This window comes from Crotalus tigris, unplaced genomic scaffold, assembly GCF_016545835.1.
Source record: "Crotalus tigris isolate CLP2741 ecotype Arizona unplaced genomic scaffold, ASM1654583v1 scf7180000018371.15429387391:27106975, whole genome shotgun sequence".
NCBI lineage: Eukaryota > Metazoa > Chordata > Lepidosauria > Squamata > Viperidae > Crotalus > Crotalus tigris.
The window spans coordinates 21847333-21867257 of NW_024096970.1; the positions used below are offsets into that span (position 1 = coordinate 21847333).

Sequence of the window (19925 nt, forward strand, 5' to 3'; positions counted from 1 at the left end):
ACATACTGCTAGAGTCTAGCTTGTAGGATTTTAAGCATAACTTTACTTGCATGTGAAATGAGTGCAATGGTGCGATAGTTTGAGCATTCTTTGGCATTGCCTTTCGTTGGAATTGGAATGTAAACTGACCTTTTCCAATTCTTGCCACAGGAGCAAGTATATTTAGAGTTTATTTTGGAAGGGAGATGAGGGTTGGGGGGGGGGAATAATAAAATAGTAAACAACACATAAACATAAACTGATGAAACAATTATTACACTGGATTATTTTAAAATATGCGGTAATCATACAAATATCTAATATATCAATGTTACATTTCTAATTGAATGAAGAAATGTTTGTTCTTACATTTGGATCTGTCTTTTTATCTTTTTAAGAAAAACATTGAGAAATGAACAGCACTATGAGTTCTATGGAACTGTGATACTCATAGTGAATTTAGACCAGTGGATGTTCTAAAAGGGGAGTAGGCAACATATCCCCACCCCCACAAAGCTCAATTGTGATGCAATAATGTTATACAATTATCTTGTTTTTAATCTGACATTAGCTGCCTAAGATTTTCAGATGCTAAATTTTCCAAGAAAGATAAAAATTCAATGGTTAAAAATGGCCTACTGTATGTGTATACATAAAAATTGGATTTCATAATTATTTCAGATTTATAAAAATTTTAAATTATAATATCCATTGAAAGAAGATTTGGAAGACCAGAAAGTCCTATAGCTTTGCATTAAAGCAGTGCTTTTCAATCTTGACAACTTTAAGATGTGTGGACTTCAATACCCAAAACTCCCCAGACAATATGCTGGCTGAGAAATTCTGTGAAGTCCACACATTTTAAAGTTGTCAAGATTGAAAAATCACTTTTATTTCCATTCATGCCATACCTATTCCAATGATATTTTAACTAGCTTAGAAAATAGTGGCACAGATTTCTTAAACTGTTTAGGAATTTTTATATATATTTTTCTGATGTTATTCATGGTACGTTTTTCTGTTTTCTCCCAACAAAGACATAATACAAATTAATCTTCTCTTATATTAGAGATGTTTATCCTGGAAGTATATTGCCATGATGTCAATGAAGATTCTCAATCATCCAGGTAGCATTGTCTGGAGGCTGAGTCATGGAAAGTAGACCTATTTTCTTTTTTGATTTGAAATGTTTTGCTGTTTATCATGAGCTCAGACTGAAGAAGCTACTTGGATAAGTAGCAAAAAATTTCAAACAAACATACAAAAAAAGAAGTCTACTTGCCATCACTCAACTTCTCAACATACAGCCATGATGACTAGTAATATTTAATAGAAACAGAACTATGAGAAGTTTCATTTAACATTTTTGCATCAATTTGCCAGAGGATCTTATGTCCATGTTAAATAAACTAAACCAAACCAAACCAAACAGAATGATAGGGAACAAGCTTAGATGTTATTAGCAGTCAGTTGTCATCCCTTTTTCTTTGGGATCAGCTGAGAAAAAGAAAAACCTTACTAAAAACTTTGAGACAAATATCTGCCATGTTCTGATTTTCAGTACTAACACTAAGTGATCACCAACATCAGATGCTGCTAAAAATTTACATGGATAAACAGGATATATTTGAAGGCAATACATTTCTTTTATCAAATGTCTCTTATTCTCTAAGCTTGTTAAAAGAATGGAAATGCAAAGCAAAAGCTTTCAATTAACTTTGTCCTTTGGTGATACTGTGCAACTATGATGACTGAATATTTAAAATTAGAGTGAATTAATTGCTAATTAATAAGATATTTCCCCTCTCCTCCATGTGATATAACAAAGCTATATTTTCATTGTGGGCCATGGGAATGGAAGTCATCCCAAACGAGAATTCCTTGTAAAACTATTTAAATAGCCTAAATGATTGTCAGGAAATTTTTTTTTTTTTTAAAAAAAAAGCCTGAATTGAAACAAATGAATTATTTTGAAGATTATGAAAGCAATCAATTAAGTATAGAATCCATCTGAACATTAAGATGCAAAACAAAAAAAAAAGCTTGAGGCTAAATGCAAACATCCAAGAACTATAGAGGATATTAAATGATATGCTACAGATTTGAAGAGAAGAAATATTTTCTATGAAGTAACTATTTTTTTTATTTCAAGTCTCAACTCAGTTGATGTTTATTTACTGTACTTTGAATTTTATCCTTTCCTATGTTGTGGAGCCACTCCAAAGATTCATTTTTACATTGTTCATAAGAAGTATTTTAAGTTTAAAGTTAAAATAATTGTATTTTACTTCATAATACCTGTCTTACCTGAATGCTTACCTGAATCAAGGATACTGAGTTACTAGAGTTAAATCCGAAGGATGTATGCATACCAGTGGAGGAAAAAAGTACAAAATACAGAATTGTTTGTGGAAGCTATTCAAATTTCAATAGGATTGAGTTTTATTCTTTTTTCACTTCTACTTTCAAAGCTTTATTCATTTTTTTAAAATATTGAACCATAAAATATATTTAACGTACTCGAAATGCAAATAAAAACATTAGCAAAATGCTTTTTGAGATGGTTATATTTTTCTGTTAAAAATGAAGATATTTTAACGTGTCTGAAGCAAATCTTACACAAACCAGCAAGGTGCCTCCTATTAATAATCAGATAAAAATGTATGAATACTTGAGAATAACTCCCATCAAACCCAACAGAATATCTGAACACATAAATACACATAATGTCAGTCTGGGATTTAACTAAGAAGTATGATTCAACAGTTTAGATTTCATAGGAATGTTTTAAAAATGTAACTTTTATTTACTATCAAAAGCACAAAATTGTAACATACAAATTACTGATGTAAGACATTTTTACTAAATATTTATCCCAATTTAAAATTATATTAAAAATATAAATATCTCTACTCTAAAGCACATACCAATAATTTGGTATATGTTCTGAATTACAAATCTGTAGAATAAAAAGAAATGTTTTTAAATGTAAAAAGAGGTTAACTAATCAGATCCTGGCAGTAGAGATCTTCTCTACAAATTGCCCATAACCAAGGGTCCAACAGTATTTTGGACAGACTATAATACAGCAAAAGTCAATCACTTTGTTTATAAAGTGAGATTTAAAATTTATCTCTTCCCCATCCTCCAATCATTAGCATATTTCAAAATAGTCAACTTTAGCTTATTATATATTAAAACCCACAAACAAAAAAGGTAACAATTTCAGTATTCCTAGACAGAAATATTAGGTTATTGTTTAAAAATAAACTTTTTTCTGAACAGTAAGCACAATTTTTCCTGCTAATATTCGTTTGCTAGCTGTTCACCATCATTTATAGTTTTGCCATCATTGACACAGATGTAATATTTTTGCATGTGAATCTTAGGCCTACAAATATAATGTCCTGACAGGGCAAACTTTGTGAATTGCCATTTGATGTGATTAGAATGAGAAAAGCTTCTATCACCTCTGTTCTAGAAAAAATGCAGTACATATAATAATTTAAAATGGAAATATGGCTGATTTCTGTACACCAGAAATATCTTACTCGTGTAATTTACAAACTACCAGAATACAGAAAATGCTCATCATTTACAGAATATATTAAAATGCATTATTGTTTTCTTGCTTATATTGCATTCTTACATTGCATTACAGCTTCAGTAAATTGAATAGTATTCAGTTTCATGTTGAAAACTTCAAAGGTTTGGATGTCAACTTTTTTTTAAAATCAAACTTTTGACATACAATCCAATATTAAATTCTTGTTTTTCATACAGAAGGGTTTTACTAAAACATTTACAAGTCAACATCCAAAATTAGGCCTTTCTTAATTCTGCTTATTCCACAATAGCAGAGTTACTGTAACATCACTTTAATGGGATATAAAAGTGTGTAGCTTTAGCTTGGTTATTCCCCAGATGTAACTAGCACAACTTTCCTTAATTTCACACTTCCAACTCCAATATTCCCAAGTCACCATACCTCACAAATCTAAGTACCTGGTTCAGGGAAACTCTATTCAGTGCTTTATTATAGAGAAACCAATGCAAAGAAAAGACCTTGACCTGGTATCTGGTCAACCAGCCATTTTAAATGTATTTCTGAAAAAGGAGACTCCAAGTGAAACCATGGCTTTTCAATAAATAATTTGTTACTTCTATATACTGTATAAAACATCTTTTATGTTTACCTGAAAGAAATCCAATTTTGAGATATCTTTTCTAGAGCTATGAATATAATATAAAATGGGTAGCCTAAAAAGACATTATTTGCTTTTGGGAAAATTCTGATATGACAGAATTTATTTTGCCTTTAGACAAAATAAAGAGATAAGAGATCTGAAGCTGAACGAAAGAGTAAATGAGTAAGCTGAGCACAGGATACATGTTTTCTTTGTATGAGAGTGCTTTTTCTTCACACTTCCACCCCAATTATATTTAGGTAGCTTAAAATCAACCAAACAAAAATTTGATGGAATGTAACCTCCCATCCCATCCTAAAGCTAAAATTATACGAACATGCAAGAATGATACAATTCTTATTTTTTTCTGCAACCTTTGTACCTAATAAAAATCCATATAAATTGCTGAATTCTATAATTATAAAGTTAGGATTATCTATATTAAAGAACACTAGTCAGTTTTCATTTCAAGTTACGCATTTGTCCAGTAGTGGGTATTATAAAGTGCTCATCTTGCAATGATATGAGATGGACATACATACAGAAGTGCTGTGCTGTGTACTGCTCTGGGACAAGGATATTATCACAAGATGCATATTATTATAGTTGTGTAAAGCAGCTACAAGTAAATGAGCCCTTTTCTTTTGACTGGAATGGAGGAAATCATTAAGGTAAATAGGGCAGGATCAGGTGCAGCCAGGAAGTTAAGAGAACTGACAGTGGTCAATGCTGAAGTAATCCAGAACAGTTATCCTCAAAAGAAAGGTGAAACAATGAACATTTCAGTAAGTCCTTTCATTTCAGCTTATGTGGACAATTCTAGAAGTTCTGAAATAACAAGGTGCTGCTGCTTTAAGAGTAGACTACATTCAGTTACTTTTTGGGTTTCTCCAGGATGTTCAGGAATTTCCCTCTAGTCATCTCTCTTGCTGAAATCACAAAGAAAGAAAGACAAAACAGTTTAACAGTTTTAGCATCAGAAGTGGATAATTTCCAATAATTTCCTCCTATAAAATTAATTTAAATGATTAAAAACAGGATAAAATATTTCACATAAAAGAAAATATCACATTTTAGCACTTCCAAAGTCTAGAAATATCAGCCAAGCATTGAAAATATCAAAACTCAGCTGTAATGTCCATAAATTGTCTCATTTTAATCTTATAACCACTCACTTTATTTTCATAGTAGCTATTCTCAAGAGCTCCCTTTCAATTTTTCTATTATATTTATCTACAGACAGTATAATCTAGAGTGCCATTGCTCCTTCTTAGGCCATCTCTTTCTGCAAGCATAATCCCACAACCCCCCTCTGTCTCCCTCTATTTCAAGTTTACTTCTCCCTGTATACGTATGACCTTAAACATAAATGAGACAGCATTTCCATTCTCCCATAGTAGTTCCTAGATATATTATAATGGAGTTTACAATTCTCTCAAAGTAGTACATCTATGTATGGTGTGTTAAAGCAGAGTTTATAGTTTATTTCAGCCTCACATTATACTGTCATTCCCAGTAAGGCAAAGTGTATATGCTTGTCTGTATCATTAATGTCCATTAAAAGCATTACAGAGTTTTACTCAGCTACAGTACTTTCCTATTAAAAAAAAATCTGATTTGTGAATTCTAAGATTTTATTGTCGGCCTATTAAAAATATTCCTTTGATGTGAGAGAAAACACTTAAGCTCTTTTTCTTCTTTACCATCTCCACATTCAGATAGTGATTGGATATATTTTACATTAGGATTACAACTATGCCAAAAATCTGGGGATTTCAATTTATGGAGGTCCCTGGCAAAAAGCGCCTGACCAGCCATTGTTAAGGGTGCTTGTTAAGTTTTATGGCTATTTAAATGAGTTCCCAGAAAAAAAAATGAAATAGATGTTTTAGTCACTTCACTTGGATACTTAAATACAGGATGATGGCATTCATCTCTTGCTTGTGGACTTTTCATGAGTAGCTATAGAAGTCTTTCATGTTACCTTCAATGACAATAAACCTTTTTTAATGACTTCAAGAACCTTATTAACTGGCAAATAAAAACATCCAGGACTGGTTTTATGTGTAACTTTATATGTTGGTAGGATGTAAACAACAATATGTTGGCTTGCAAGATAGATTTTAGATTGGAAATCTTATTTTGCATGTGGCTTGAGAAGCTGTCCTATCAGGCCTCAAGCTATTACTTTTTTATCCTGCTTGGAAGCTCTCTTCCAAGACATTTACTTGATAGTTATGGCAATTAGGTTAATGGTCTATAAAGTTTGTCCATAAGAATGGAATGGTAGTATTCATTTATTATGCTTCAAAATACATGATTTACAATGGAAGCAATGCAATCTGTCATATGAATTTTGCAGCAAATTAAATCATCACAGAAATGAATGGCACCTTCTCGCCCCTCCTTTACTCTTGCTTATTTCTGATTTTTGGGGAAACTAATTCAGGCAGCTGTTTCCAGGTTCTAGCTTCCTTAAATTTTCAATAATATTTTTTTTCCGTATTCTTTCTCCTTGATCCCCTCCCTGGTGAACTGCTTTCTTTCACATCTCCCAGCTATCTCTTTTCCTCCCCTCTGCATGAAGGCCAAATCTTTTTAAATAGAAAGAGAGGAGCTGGATAATATAATCCTGGTTTTGCTTGGGTAAAACTTCTTCCTTTCCAGAGGCTAGTATTCTAAAAACACTTAAATTTTTTTCTCTGTGTGGGCAAAAAGAAGATCTGTGGGTTAGCAATGGTGTATGTGCTTGCATTTGAAGTCATTATGGAGTCTCCTGCCTGCATGCTCAGATCCTTGGAATATAAGTATTGGTAATCTAACTGAATGTGGGGAGAGAAAGATGTACCACACCTTGCTTAAGTGAATGGGAATTTATCTATTCATTGCAAGCCAAATGTCAAGGTATGGTTTATTGCAAGAATAGGCAACATAAACCCATGACATCAATGTTCTTGTGAATATCTCCCTTGCTGCCTGCCCTACTCCCTTCAACATATATAAATTAATATGAAGCTGACATGCTGCAAGTGTTAACATATCTTTATTTTCAAGAATGACTTTGGGCTCCATACAGGCCCCAATGGCATTTCCAGAAAATGAAAGAATTTCATTTAAAGAGAGGTTTAGAGAGCTGATGAGTACAAGGATCATGCATGTAATCCTAGATCACAGATTTGTTGCATTATATCCAATCCAAACCTGTGTTATATCATCTTGAGTATGCATTCTTGTTAAAATCTAAAGAACATAAATATCTTGGAGAATCAGATTGATGGCCAAAGACAACACCATTATTAAATGTGTCTGGTTTGCTGTAAAGCTTGATAAGCAAACATTTTGGCTAATGAAGAAAATTGGAACTTAAAAAGCAAATTCAGTTAGTAAAAAATATTCTGTCACAGGAGATAGAAATTTAATGCATTCATACATAAATTAAGCATCACTATATTTCTCTTCTTTCTCACACACATATGGATAGGAATCTTTAAAAAAAATGGCTTTGATCCAGTTTCAAAACTCAAATCCAGATGACCTAGAAGAATTTTGATTGGAGGATTAAGAATTAAACTCTGTCTTCTAAATATCTGTGACATATATGATTTTGATTATTTTTATAGAATTATAAAAGAATCCATATTTAAGTCTACTTAAAGTTTAAGATATTCTTATTAATTTTGTGGGAACCAACTATCAGAAAATGTTCAGAATTACCAGCAGTAGATTCTGACTGTATCGTTCAGTCATATCACAGAAAGCATAAAGTTGAGATATCAGTGAAAATCTGGTGCCTCTGAATTCTATGCAAATGAGTACGGTGCAGTTTTATTTATCATAATTATAAAGTCCCCTGGACTGCAAGGCGATCAAACCGGTCAGTCCTAGAAGAGATCAATCCTGACTGCTCTTTAGAAGGCCAGATCCTGAAATTAAACTCAAGTACTTTGGCCACCTAATGAGAAGGACTCACTGGAGAAGAGCCTAATGCTGGGAAAGATTGAGGGCAATAGAAGGACAACAGAGAATGAGGTGGCTGGATGGAATCACTGAAGCAGTAGGCGTGAGCTTAAATGGACTCCAGAAGATGATAGAGGACAGGAAGGCCTGGAGGAACGTTGTCCATGGAGTCGCGATGGGTCGGACACGACTTCACAACTAACAAAAATAAATAATCTATAGGTACACAATAAGCTAACTATTGATTACAATCAGCTGTAAATTAGAAGGTCTACGTTTAACCTCTATATAGTCAAACAAATAGTTAAAAACTTATTTCTTTACACCACTTACAATGGGCCATAAGAAGAGTAATTGTTTCAGTATTTTTAAAAAATAAGTCATCCAGTTCCAAATGTAATGCTGGTGGGAATCTATTCTAAAGAATTGGAACCAGATGAAGGAAAGCTCATAATCATGACATGATTATTTTCATACAGGATAGAACCAAATGTTTATAAGCAGTAGAACCTTATTTAATAACTGGTCAGGCAGGCACATACATAAGCTGGTCTGGTTCCAAGTCTTATAAATATTTAGGACATTATTTCTCAACACTATAAATTTGTACTGGTATCTTTCTTACATACCCAACCAGTACCTGTGCATTGGAATAATTCCTCAAAACATGAACATAATGTGACTAAATTTGTTATGATGGGAGAAGCTGGCAATTGAAATAATTAATTTAAAACTGGGGTAAATCTGCTGAGAGTTGTAGAGAAAAACATTCTAGAAAAATTCCCACAACATATCCCTTTGGGACAGGAAGCAGCTCAGAATATTACTATTTGTTCCATTCTAAGTTTCCTTCCATCTTTGTCACACAATCCCAAAAAACCCCACAAATTTATGTGGTGTGCTCTATGCTTTATGGTACACACATGCTCACAAATGCACAGAGTCACACAAACCCAACTCAAGAAGAAAGCAGAAACAGACACAGAGACATAATATGCTATTTTATAACACAGATAAAAATACAGACATCTCCCATGACTATTGTTAATAAAAGGCTTGGAAAATATTTAGCCAGGTTAATATTTAGTTAGGTTTTCCTAACTTATTCCCTAGTAGGGCTTATGAGGATTTCTTAGAAATAAAGATAATTGCCAACGTTTCCTTTCTTCCCCGAATCACTTTCATACCTCCCTTTTTAAAAATTTTATTCATAGGGATTGATTCCATCCATCCATCCATCCATCCATCCATCCATCATCATCAACGCCATAGTAATAATAAATAATTGGAAGGGACCTTGGAGGTCTTCTAGTCAACTCCCTGCTCAGGCAGAAAATCCTATATCATTTCAGACAAATGGTTGTCCAGTCTCTTCTTAAAAACTTCTAGTGTTGGAACATTCACAATATTCACAAATTCTGTGATGACATATTTTTTCCTTGTTAAAAGTTGTAAGCCTAGGATCTGACAGATCTAGAATCATAACTCAAGTTCAATTGACAGGCCTATTGTTGAAATGAGATGAAGGTAGCTCAAATGTGGCCATATGAATGACTTTTCATGCTCTGATTCCAAGCTGCTAAAGCTTTAAACTGCTGCAGGGTGTGATTAAAACACAAGACCAAAATAGACGGGAAGAAAGAAAAGATGGGAAGTAGGCCACAATCACTCTGTGCCCAGAATCAGGAAACTTCAAACCATATTTAATGTAAATTTTACTACATGAAATTGGTTATCTAAATTGGCTTTGGGAATCGTTGAGTTTCCATTTATTTCAAAATGTTCTTGTTTAGGTGGTGTTCTTAACTCAAGTATTTAAAATGTAGAAGATACTCTTGTTCTATAATCATTTTTTTTTCTTTCTGTAAAAGAAAAAAAGCTAAGTTTAAACAGTCTCAGGAAATCTGAAAATAAAAAAAATCACTTTGAATTAAATCTCACATCTTGTCTTGTTTAAGTAATATCAACCTGAAGCATTATCTGCTGATGGAATCAAGTTTTTCAGAGCACCAGTCCCATATAGGAGATATACGAATGTGTGACAACTACGCGCCCCTGAAGAGAGCTGCACCTTATAAATCAAGCTGCAAGCATTGACTAGTACTGCATCCAACTGAAATTACTGTGAGTTGGGGGCTGCTCCAGAACACGTGCCCTCCTGTTCACTTGTCATCGGAGATGTTAACAATTCTGATTAATTCACAGACCTCTCATTTTATTCTTCATTCCTTTATCCTTGCTATCCTGCTCTGCTGCGGCTTAAAGATTCTTACCCGACCTGCTACAATAATCACCACTCTCTCGTCCTCCCCCCCACCTGGTGAAATTGTTTAGTGATGCCAACCGCGCTTTTAATTTGCAAGACATCAGACACAGAGGTAATTTATACCAACATCTGTTCATTTCTGACTTCTGAAACAAACTCACACATGCTGCTACAAAATCCCATTAGAAGCAAGACAGCCTTCTGCTATTCTGTATTCCTCTTCTCAATACATATGAAGGAGTCAACTAAGCTTTAAATTTTAAAACGTATGAAACAAAATCAAGAGAAGAGCTTTATAGCTATCAAATAACCTTTTCACGTTCATCAAAGCCATCCAAATTGTGTAGAAAAAAATCTGAATTTTTCTACCTACTTTTGTAACTGTGCTTATCTCTATTTTGTTGAACATTATCAGTACAGATATTGTTACAGACAAGAAGATATCTACAACTTCCTCTTGTTACCAACAATATCACTGCAGATATTGTTGGTAACAAGAGGAAATTATAAATTGCAAAGTGTTCTGTTCCAGTGTCTCTCTCATTCCTTAATTGCCACTCCCCAGTCTATGAATATAAGAGAGATAAAAAATTGTCCCTAGTGGACATGCCTTCTTGTTTCATATTATTACAGTTCAATGCTCTTTAAACCTTATTAGAAATTTTAATTTAAGACATCCCATAGTCATTTCAATGAAAAAAAAAGCAAGAGGATACAGAACCAGCTGCCCACATCCTAAATGCGCTTGCTGTCAGGGAAACTTATAGTAATAATTGTCATCACTCACCACCCATGAGGGAAGCCACTTAATGCACAATAGCAATCTCTGAATGAATAACTAACAAGAAATCATAGGTACATTGTTCAAATATGCTTAATCCCAGGGACTTGCCCACTGACAATTGGATCTAGTACCGATTTCACAGTATTAACAGGGAACCACAGAATCTAAGCAGCATAAACATGAATTGCCATGTCAAGAAAAAATTTACAGTCTATTCTATGCAGTACATCTATCACTACAATAGAAGATCAACCATGAATACAACTGCAATAGCTCAGTTACAAATTAATCTCCTCAGTTATATGGAGAAGTGAGAGCACTGAAGATCACAGAAAGCACCAATTTAGGATGTAATCGGCCTAGGTTACAATAAAGCTGAATATCTGAACAAATCCACTTTTTTCTGTGACTACCTACAAAACAGCTATTGGGTTACTATAAATAACAAGAGAATCTTGAATCAGGAATTAAATTTTCTGCCAGAGACTAGATGGAGTGCAAACCAGGTATTGGACAAAAGAGGCAGAAGCCAAAAATGAAAGCTTAATTTACCAGTTGCTGGGAAGAAGGAGCACAGTTTAATATAATCTCCTCTTTGGAACTTCAATCCCTCAATCCTTGTTGTCTTGGTCTCCCTTCCTACCACAGTCCCCAAACTGCCTCCTGCAGTAAATTTTGTTACCGTTGGTTGAAGATATTCAGTAGTACAGATTGATTTCTTGCAAGTGAGAAGATGAGAGATTATCAAAAACAGCCCTGGTTAACAAGATTGGGTGCAGAATCCCTTGCGAGAGCAGCCCACTCTGCCAGCACTTTGCATCCTTTCACTATGACATATGGGTTTCATTACACAAAGATTTTCCTTATTTCAACACTGAGGAGATTACATTAGAAACTCAGGGCTATCTTTACATCTATAGTAATTTAAAGGTTAAGTAACATTTTTAATCAACTGTTATGTCAATAACAAAGACTCATAAGGTTTGGTTTCCATCCAAAGTAGAAAATGTAGTGGTGGATGTTCCTTCTAGTAAGCTATTTAGTGGGAAAAAAAACATGGCAGAAGATTGGATTTCCAATGTCACTGTCACCCTCCTCCAATATTTCATAAAAAGCGTTTTTCTAGATATGGTAACCATGGGCTTCATGTTTCATTAGAACTTAGTAGTCGTGGGATTTAGTGAGGTAATGAAAGTAATGCCTTCCTTTTATATAAAAAGCTGTCACCCTAAAGGGTATCTATAGATAGGAGAGATTTTAATGCATAAAGGTGGTCCGTATGTAAATAATATTTTGTTTTAGAGTAGAATTGAAGCACACTGATAGTGAATGTAACTTGCAGATAAGATTCTCAAGTTCAACTATTTGTACTTGTAGCTAAACTCCAAAGACACCTGAAAGTGAAGGTGCTAAACAATACTAAATTAGAAGGACCAATAATGCAGTACAAGGTAGTTTTCTAGGCTCCCAAAGTTATATAAATATACATACGGTATGTCAATCATCCTATACTGGATATATATATTTCTGAAGATATTACTGCAACTGCTTCTGTTAATCCAAAAGCCACAGTTCCACAAAACCTCAGCTGTCACTAAGCTAAGGTGACTGACCTTCCTTTCCCCACACATTTGTTGCTACCCAATTAGTCATCCAAAATAAGGAGACTTCCTATGCACTCTGCTTATATTTGTTGTCATTTTTTACACTCAAATCACTGTTGAAAACAGCACACCATTCTTCTATTCTTCCAATGTTAGCTTGATATATAGATTATTTTCCTTGGTTTAAATAACTATGCTGCCTTTAAAATATGTAGGTTGCATTACTATTCAAAACACTTTAAAAATATAATTGGAATTCAAGTAGAATTAAATCACTACTTCTTAAATATGTGTATGTATATATACATGTATGTGTTATCTACCTATTAATTTACAGAAGCATTTGGATTACTACATTACTAATCTATTAATTAGGATCACTGTAATACAATACAGGAAAAAGTCATTAGCTAAGATTAGTAAACATACAGAACTTAAGAAAAAGTGTTTTTTTTTACTTGCACTACCTCCTCTCTGTGTATTTAGAATTAAAAAAAGGGGATTATGCTGCCAAGCCATATCTCTTGGCCAGACTAAAAACCTAAATATTTTTCTTTCAGAAATTAAACTTGCTAGTAAACTATAACCAAAAAACATTTATTCTTATTTTGTTCAACCCCACTTGTTGATTTTCTTCTATCCAATATTTTTTTTAAAAAAGGAAGGCTTGTTATTTTTTACTTTAAAAAATTAATATATATTTTTTTTACAATTTTCTTTTTAGTATAACAAGGCTTTAGCTTTTCTGACCACCATAGTCCCTCAGTTCTTTATGCTGAAATCTGGCAACAATTCTCAGTTTCAATGGTATGGAAAAACAAGGACAACTAGCTAATAAATTTTAAAAGGTAATATTCATATTAAAGTTCTAAAGAGGACAGATAGTTAACATTGCCTTTGGTATTTTATGAATGTCTTAAAAGTATTTGAAGGCAATACATACTCTAACTGTACCTATATGTAGGGACTGCATATTTTAAAAAAAATAATCTAACCTGAACTGTAATATTTATCTACTATTTTTCAGTCTGATTTGTAGAATTACCAATCTTAGCTCTACAATATGTAAAAATAGTTTGTTCCATTATTGGGGTTCTGAGCTTAGTTTTTTGATTGCACATATTTTATTACCCCACCAGGTAACTTTTAAAGAGTAGGGATTTTGTGGTACCATCATACAGATTATACTACTTTTTTAAAAATCAGAATTTTAATTTTAAAAAAATAATTGTCTTATAAAAATTATTTCTCTTCATGCCCTTTTCACAGAAATATAACAGTAAATCCAAAATGGCAAGCCAAAGGCACTAGGGTAAATGCACAATAGAACTGTCAACTATAGATTGCAATGGACTGCATAAAGATAGCTAATGACTGGTATTTTTAACAAATACAGTCCTGGTGAAGATTAAATACATACTGCTATTGAAACCAAATTTATTAAGATCATAGGAAGATAGCTATTTTGTTTCAGCTGGTTTGAATATTGAGATGAATATTCTGAGAGTAACTCCTACTTCAAGAAACAGACCAGCTTGACCTCCTTGACTCTTGATCTCCATGACACTTGGTGTAGGGAAAGAGTTACATCTCTCCTTGAAGCCAATAAAAAACCTTCTTGATTATAATTTAGATAAGAGCCACTGGATTGAATAATAATGACTGAAACTCCCTTAGCTGTTTCACCTTGAGACGTCCATCACTGGGTTAAACATGATGCTAATTGCATTTGGATTGATTAATTTCTCTCACTCCTGTCTATTCGAATAATGCTTAACAAAATAATCACAGTACCCAGAGCCAAATCTTCTCCGTCAAAGGAATGAAGCCATCAGATCTAGCAGAGATGAAAGAAATGAAGATGACCCGTAATTACTGCTACGGTGATATCATTACCATATTATAGAAAATGAGTGTGGTGAAGGGGGAGAAAGGGGCTGTGATTATTATTTATTTTTTAATGGAAGCTTACATCCCAAGAATGCAGATTGGAAATACTGGAGTGTGTAAATGGAAAGAACATGGAGAGAGAGGATTTTTTCCCCATTAAACTGCAAAAAAGGGAGATCACTACACTTTTTGATAAATGCATTATGAGTGTTTCGTACTCAAAGAGCAGATATTTAAGATGCCTTTTTTCTTAGTGGAATCTTATGATAGCCATTAGTAGCTGTAGTTACTCTGATATAGTTACCATTTTTTAAATGTTACAATGCTTTCAACTGGGCTTGTTCTAAATCTTGGATTACCAAATCCATCTGATCCTTTGAAAATTTTCTGTTCAGAACAGTTATTTCAAATACCCAAATCTATAAAGTCAGTAAATCCAGTTATTTCATATATTCCCCTAAAATGCTAGTTATTTTTAGGTTTATTGTGATGGGCCCAAATGAGTATCATATTTATAATTTGTATTAGAATTAGAAAACAATAATTGTCAGCCCAGATGATTCCTGAATGCTCTTGTTTGAGAAAACAATAAAACTTTGCAACAGTTTGGAACCTTGGACCACTTATGCTCTGCAATTATAGCTTTTATTTTTTCTCCTCTTCATTCTGCTTAGATCTGTCCCAAGGGGCTGAGAAAAAAAATAGAAAACCACCCATGTTGATTCTGGACAAAGCCAAATGTGCTGGTATGCAAAAACTGACATGGTATACCAGTAAGTTTCAAAATTTATGAGTTAACATGGTAATAATCACACAAATATTATTTAAAATCAATAAAACAGAATAAAGCCGGAAGGAAGGAGGTCTTCTAGTCCAGCCTCCTGCTCAAGCAGAAGTCCCTATATCATTTCAGAAAAGTGGCTGTTGGGTCTCTTCTTAAAAATCTCGAGTGATGAAGCACCCACAACATCTGAAGGCAAGCTGCTCCACTGGTTAATTGTCCTCACTATTAGGAAGTTTCTCCTTAATTCCAGGTTGCTTCTCTCCTTGGTTAATTTCCACTGGTTCTTCTCTTGCCTTTTGATGCTTTGGAAAATAAATTGACCCCCTCCTCTTTGTGGCAGCCTCTCAAATACTGGAATACTGCTATCATGTCCCCCCTAGTCCTTCTTTTCTCTAGACTGGCCATTCCCAAATCCTGCAACCGTTCTTCATATGTTTTAGTCTCCAGACCTTTAATCATCTTAGTTGCTCTTCTTTGCACTTTTTCCAAAGTCTCAACATCTTTTTTGTAATGTGGTGACCAAAACTGGATGCAGTATTCCAGATGTGGCCTTACTAAGGCTTTATAAAGCGGTACTAATACTTTTGTGTGATTTTGATTCTATGCCTCCATTTATACAACCAAGGATTGTATTGGCTTTTTTGGCTGCTGCCACACACTGCTGACTCATGTTTAAATGATCATCCACTAGGACTCCAACATCCCTCTCACAGTTACTATTTTTGAGCCCCATCTTGCCTAATCTGTATTTGTACCTTTGGTTTTTCCTATCCAGATGTAAAAACCTGCTTTTCTCCACATAAAATATCATTTTAATAATAATAATAAAGTTGGAAGGGATTTGGAGGTCATTTAGTCCAACCCCCTGCTCAGGCAGGAAATCCAGTACCATTTCAGACAAATGGTTGTCCGGTCTCTTCTTAAAAACTTCCAGTGTTGGAGCATTCACAGCTTCTAGAGGCAGGTTGTTCCACTGGTTAATTGTTCTAACTGTCAGGAAATTTCTCCTTAGTTCTAGGTTGCTTCTCTCTTTGGTTAGTTTCCATCCGTTGCATCTTGTCTTGCCTTCAAATGCTTTGGAGAATAGCTTGACTCCCTCTTCTTTGTGGCAGCCCCTGAGACATTGGAACACTGCTATCATGACACTCCTGGTCCTTCTCTTCATTAAACTAGATATACCCAATTCCAGCAACCATTCCTTATATGTTTTAGCCTCCAGTCCCCTAATCATCTTTGATGCACTTCTCTGTACTCTTTCTAGAGTCTCAACATCTTTTCTACATCGTGGTGACTAAAACTGGATGCAGTATTCCAAGTGTGGCTTTACCAAGGCATTGTAAAGTGGTATTAATACCCCATTACACACTTCCCTCCATGCAGATGCAGTTCCATTGAGGACCACACACTGAGTACGGCCGGTCAGCCAGCTACAAATCCATCTGGTGGTGATGCTGTCTAACCCATATTTTTCTATCTTATCAAGTAGTAGGTTGTGATCTACTTTGTCAAATGCCTTCCTGAAGTCCAAGTAAATTATATCCACAACATTCCTCTGGTCCACTAATTTTGTCACTTGGTCAAAGAACGCAATAAGATTTGTCTGGCATGATCTGTTTTTGACAAACCCATGTTGGCTTTTGGTAATGACTTTGTTTGCCTCTAGGTGTTTGCTGATTCGTTGTTTGATTATCTTTTCCAGAATCTTCCCAGGTATTGAGGCCATGCTGATAGGTCTGCAATTTCCTGGATTTGTCCCCCCCCCCTTTTTGTAAGATGGGAATTACATCAGCTCTTTTCCAGTCTTCTGGTAGTTCCCCAGTGCTCCAGGATCTTTGAAAGATATAGTTCAGTGGTTCTGAGATCATATCTGCCAGTTCCTTCAGAATCTTGGGGTGTAATCCATCTGTTCCTGGTGATTTGAACTCGTCTAGGGTGGACAGGTGCTCACTTACCATTTTCTTGCCTATCTTAACTTGTGTTTCTAATCTGTTTTTTTACAGTACTGTTTTTGATAGGTTGGACTGTTTTTTCCCTTTGTGTAAATACGGATACAAAAAATGAGTTGAGTAGTCTGCTTTCTCCCTGTTGCTTGTCACCTTCATGCCACTTTCTCCCACTAGTGGTCCAATCATTTCTTTAACTTTTTTCTTGTTTTTTACATGTTGAAAGAAGCTTTTTTTTGTTATTTTTGACTTTTGTTGCAAGCTTTAGTTCATTTTGAGCCTTAGCTTTCCTCACTCCATCTTTGCTGGCTCAGGCTATTTGCTAATATTGTGTTTTAGTTATGTGCCCCTCTTTCCACTTTTTATACTTGTCCTTTTTGTCTTTCAATTTATCAGAGAGTTCTTTATGCAGCCAGGCTGGTTTCTTTTGAGAGTTGTTATTTTTCTTCTTCACTGGTATTGTGCTAGACTGGGCTTTTATAATCTCACTTTTCAAAATTTCCCAAGCTTCTTGAGTTGTTTTCCGCTTGAGGATTCTCATCCATGGAATCCTTCCCAAGCTCTAAGCTTATTGAAATTAGCTCTCTTAAAGTCCAAGACTCTAGTTCGACTGTATTCTATTGCTTGTGCTTGCATACAGGGGCTTGACACCTGTACCAGGCGGCATGGCAGCGGCATGTAAAGAACCCACACAGGCATGCCCTGAGCTGCGGAGTTACCATTATTTTTTCGTGTATAAGATGCTGCACTTGTATAAAACGCACCTGATTTATGAACAGGGTATTTACAGGAAAAAATAGCATCTTATACACGGAAAAATATGGTATATGTGCTCTTCCCAGCAGCCTCTAGGCCAGTGGTGGCGAACCTATGGCACAGGTGCCAGAGGCGGCACTCAGAGCCCTCTCTGTGGGCACACGCATCGTCGCCCCAGTCCTAGGCCTTCAGCTGGGTTTTATAAAACCTTTTCGCTTTAGGCCTCCGTTGCCATGCGCAAAAAAAAAAAAGGTTCAATCAGTCAATTTCAACTTCTTGCGGGAAAAAAAAAAGATCTTGCAAAGTTGGAATTGATTGATTGAACTTTTTAGTCCCACCCAGTCTGCTGTTATCACTACAGCCATGTCCACCCAATGGGCCACACACCCTCAATTGGCCACACCCAGCCAATAGGCCACACACCCTGGCACCCAACGATGCATAAGTAGGCTTTGGGTTGCAGTTTGGGCACTCGGTCTCTAAAAGGTTCACCATCACTGCTCTAGGCAGTTCAAATGCAATGGAGGTCCAACCAGGAGCTCAGCTACTTTTCTCCTCTGCACTCCCCCTTAACTCACAGCTTGCAGCTCTTCCCAGCAACCTCTAGGCAGTTCAAATGCAATAATTAAGAGTTTTTTAAAAAATGGCTATAGCTTTTCAAATATATTAAAAATAACTATACATTTTGAAAATTTACTTCTACTTTACTGGAAAATGAAAATTCTGAAGGATCCAAATACTGTATCTGGTATTGGTGGACAAATTATTAGGCTCTAAGAATGTTTAAGGAGGCATTTAAATCTCCAATTTTTATTCAAGTTGCAAATATTTATCACTGTAAATGTTTATTAGGAAAACAGGAATGCTCACTTTTTCCCTTCTCAACCCAAAGATAGACTTCCAATTTAGTGGGATAACAAATAGACCCTCTGTTAAAATGCTAAATGGGATCTTGGCCCACTACTCAGATACATCCGTCACCCAAAGACTTTCAATTGGGATTTATCCTGAATGACGTTTAGTGTAGGTTAATAATTAGTTTTTAGCATAAGAATCCAGCATGGTCGTTTTTTGCCCCAAGAGAGGAAAACAGGCTGAGCAATTTTCAGATAATATGTTCTGATAAGACAAGGCTCCTGACTCCCTGTATGCAATGCAGGCCACCTGCTCTATGAACTGCCACAAGGGATCCCCTTGAAAGATTTAATATGAGCACTCAAAGCTTGAGCTGATTTTACATACTATATCACAAAGTAAGACCCTGTAGACAAGATCTCATCAAAAGATATAAATTAAAGCTCACCTCTACAAACATTATATATAATTGTATATAAAGTCTGCTTGCTAAAATTTAGCATAGCTAATATTGAAAGAAGTTATGAATGAGTTATAAATGCTACTTGTTGTAAGCTGAATTTAAAGAGTGATTGTTTTGATTAGTTTAATATATTACTTATAAAAGAACAATTAACAAGAGGCTGAAAAAGGACCGAAGAAGAAAACACAGTTGAAGGAAGAAGGCAAATGTAAGCAAGGGATTGAATGAGTTCTTGTTATAAAATCTGCAAAATCTACATCTGCAAAGTATAGGAGAAGAGAAAGAAAATTACACTGGAAATGCCACTTCTCTACAAAGCTGGTATCTTGTCTTAAGCCGCTTCCTTTGGGGTCCTGATTGTAATGGTGCACATCCCCAGAAAAAAAAAAAATCGGTATGAAATATGGATAGAGGAAGATGCTGTTTAGGAAGTAGGACCTCAAAGTTAATTCCTGGA

At 34.9% G+C, this 19925-nt stretch overlaps 1 protein-coding gene across 2 annotated transcripts in view; it reads right to left on the minus strand.

Annotated features, from left to right (window-relative positions):
- Positions 1-2528: 2528 nt before the first annotated feature.
- Positions 2529-19925, minus strand: part of LIN52 (lin-52 DREAM MuvB core complex component) — a 47824-nt gene continuing 30427 nt past the window's right edge. The window contains exon 6 of one of the 2 annotated variants that reach the window (XM_039351767.1): positions 2529-5095. In XM_039351767.1, coding sequence (XP_039207701.1) covers positions 5040-5095 — 56 coding nt within the window. In that variant the 3' untranslated portion in view covers positions 2529-5039. Of the gene's footprint in view, positions 5096-9467; positions 9986-19925 lie in introns of those variants that run through there. The other variant, XM_039351768.1, reaches the window with a different exon arrangement.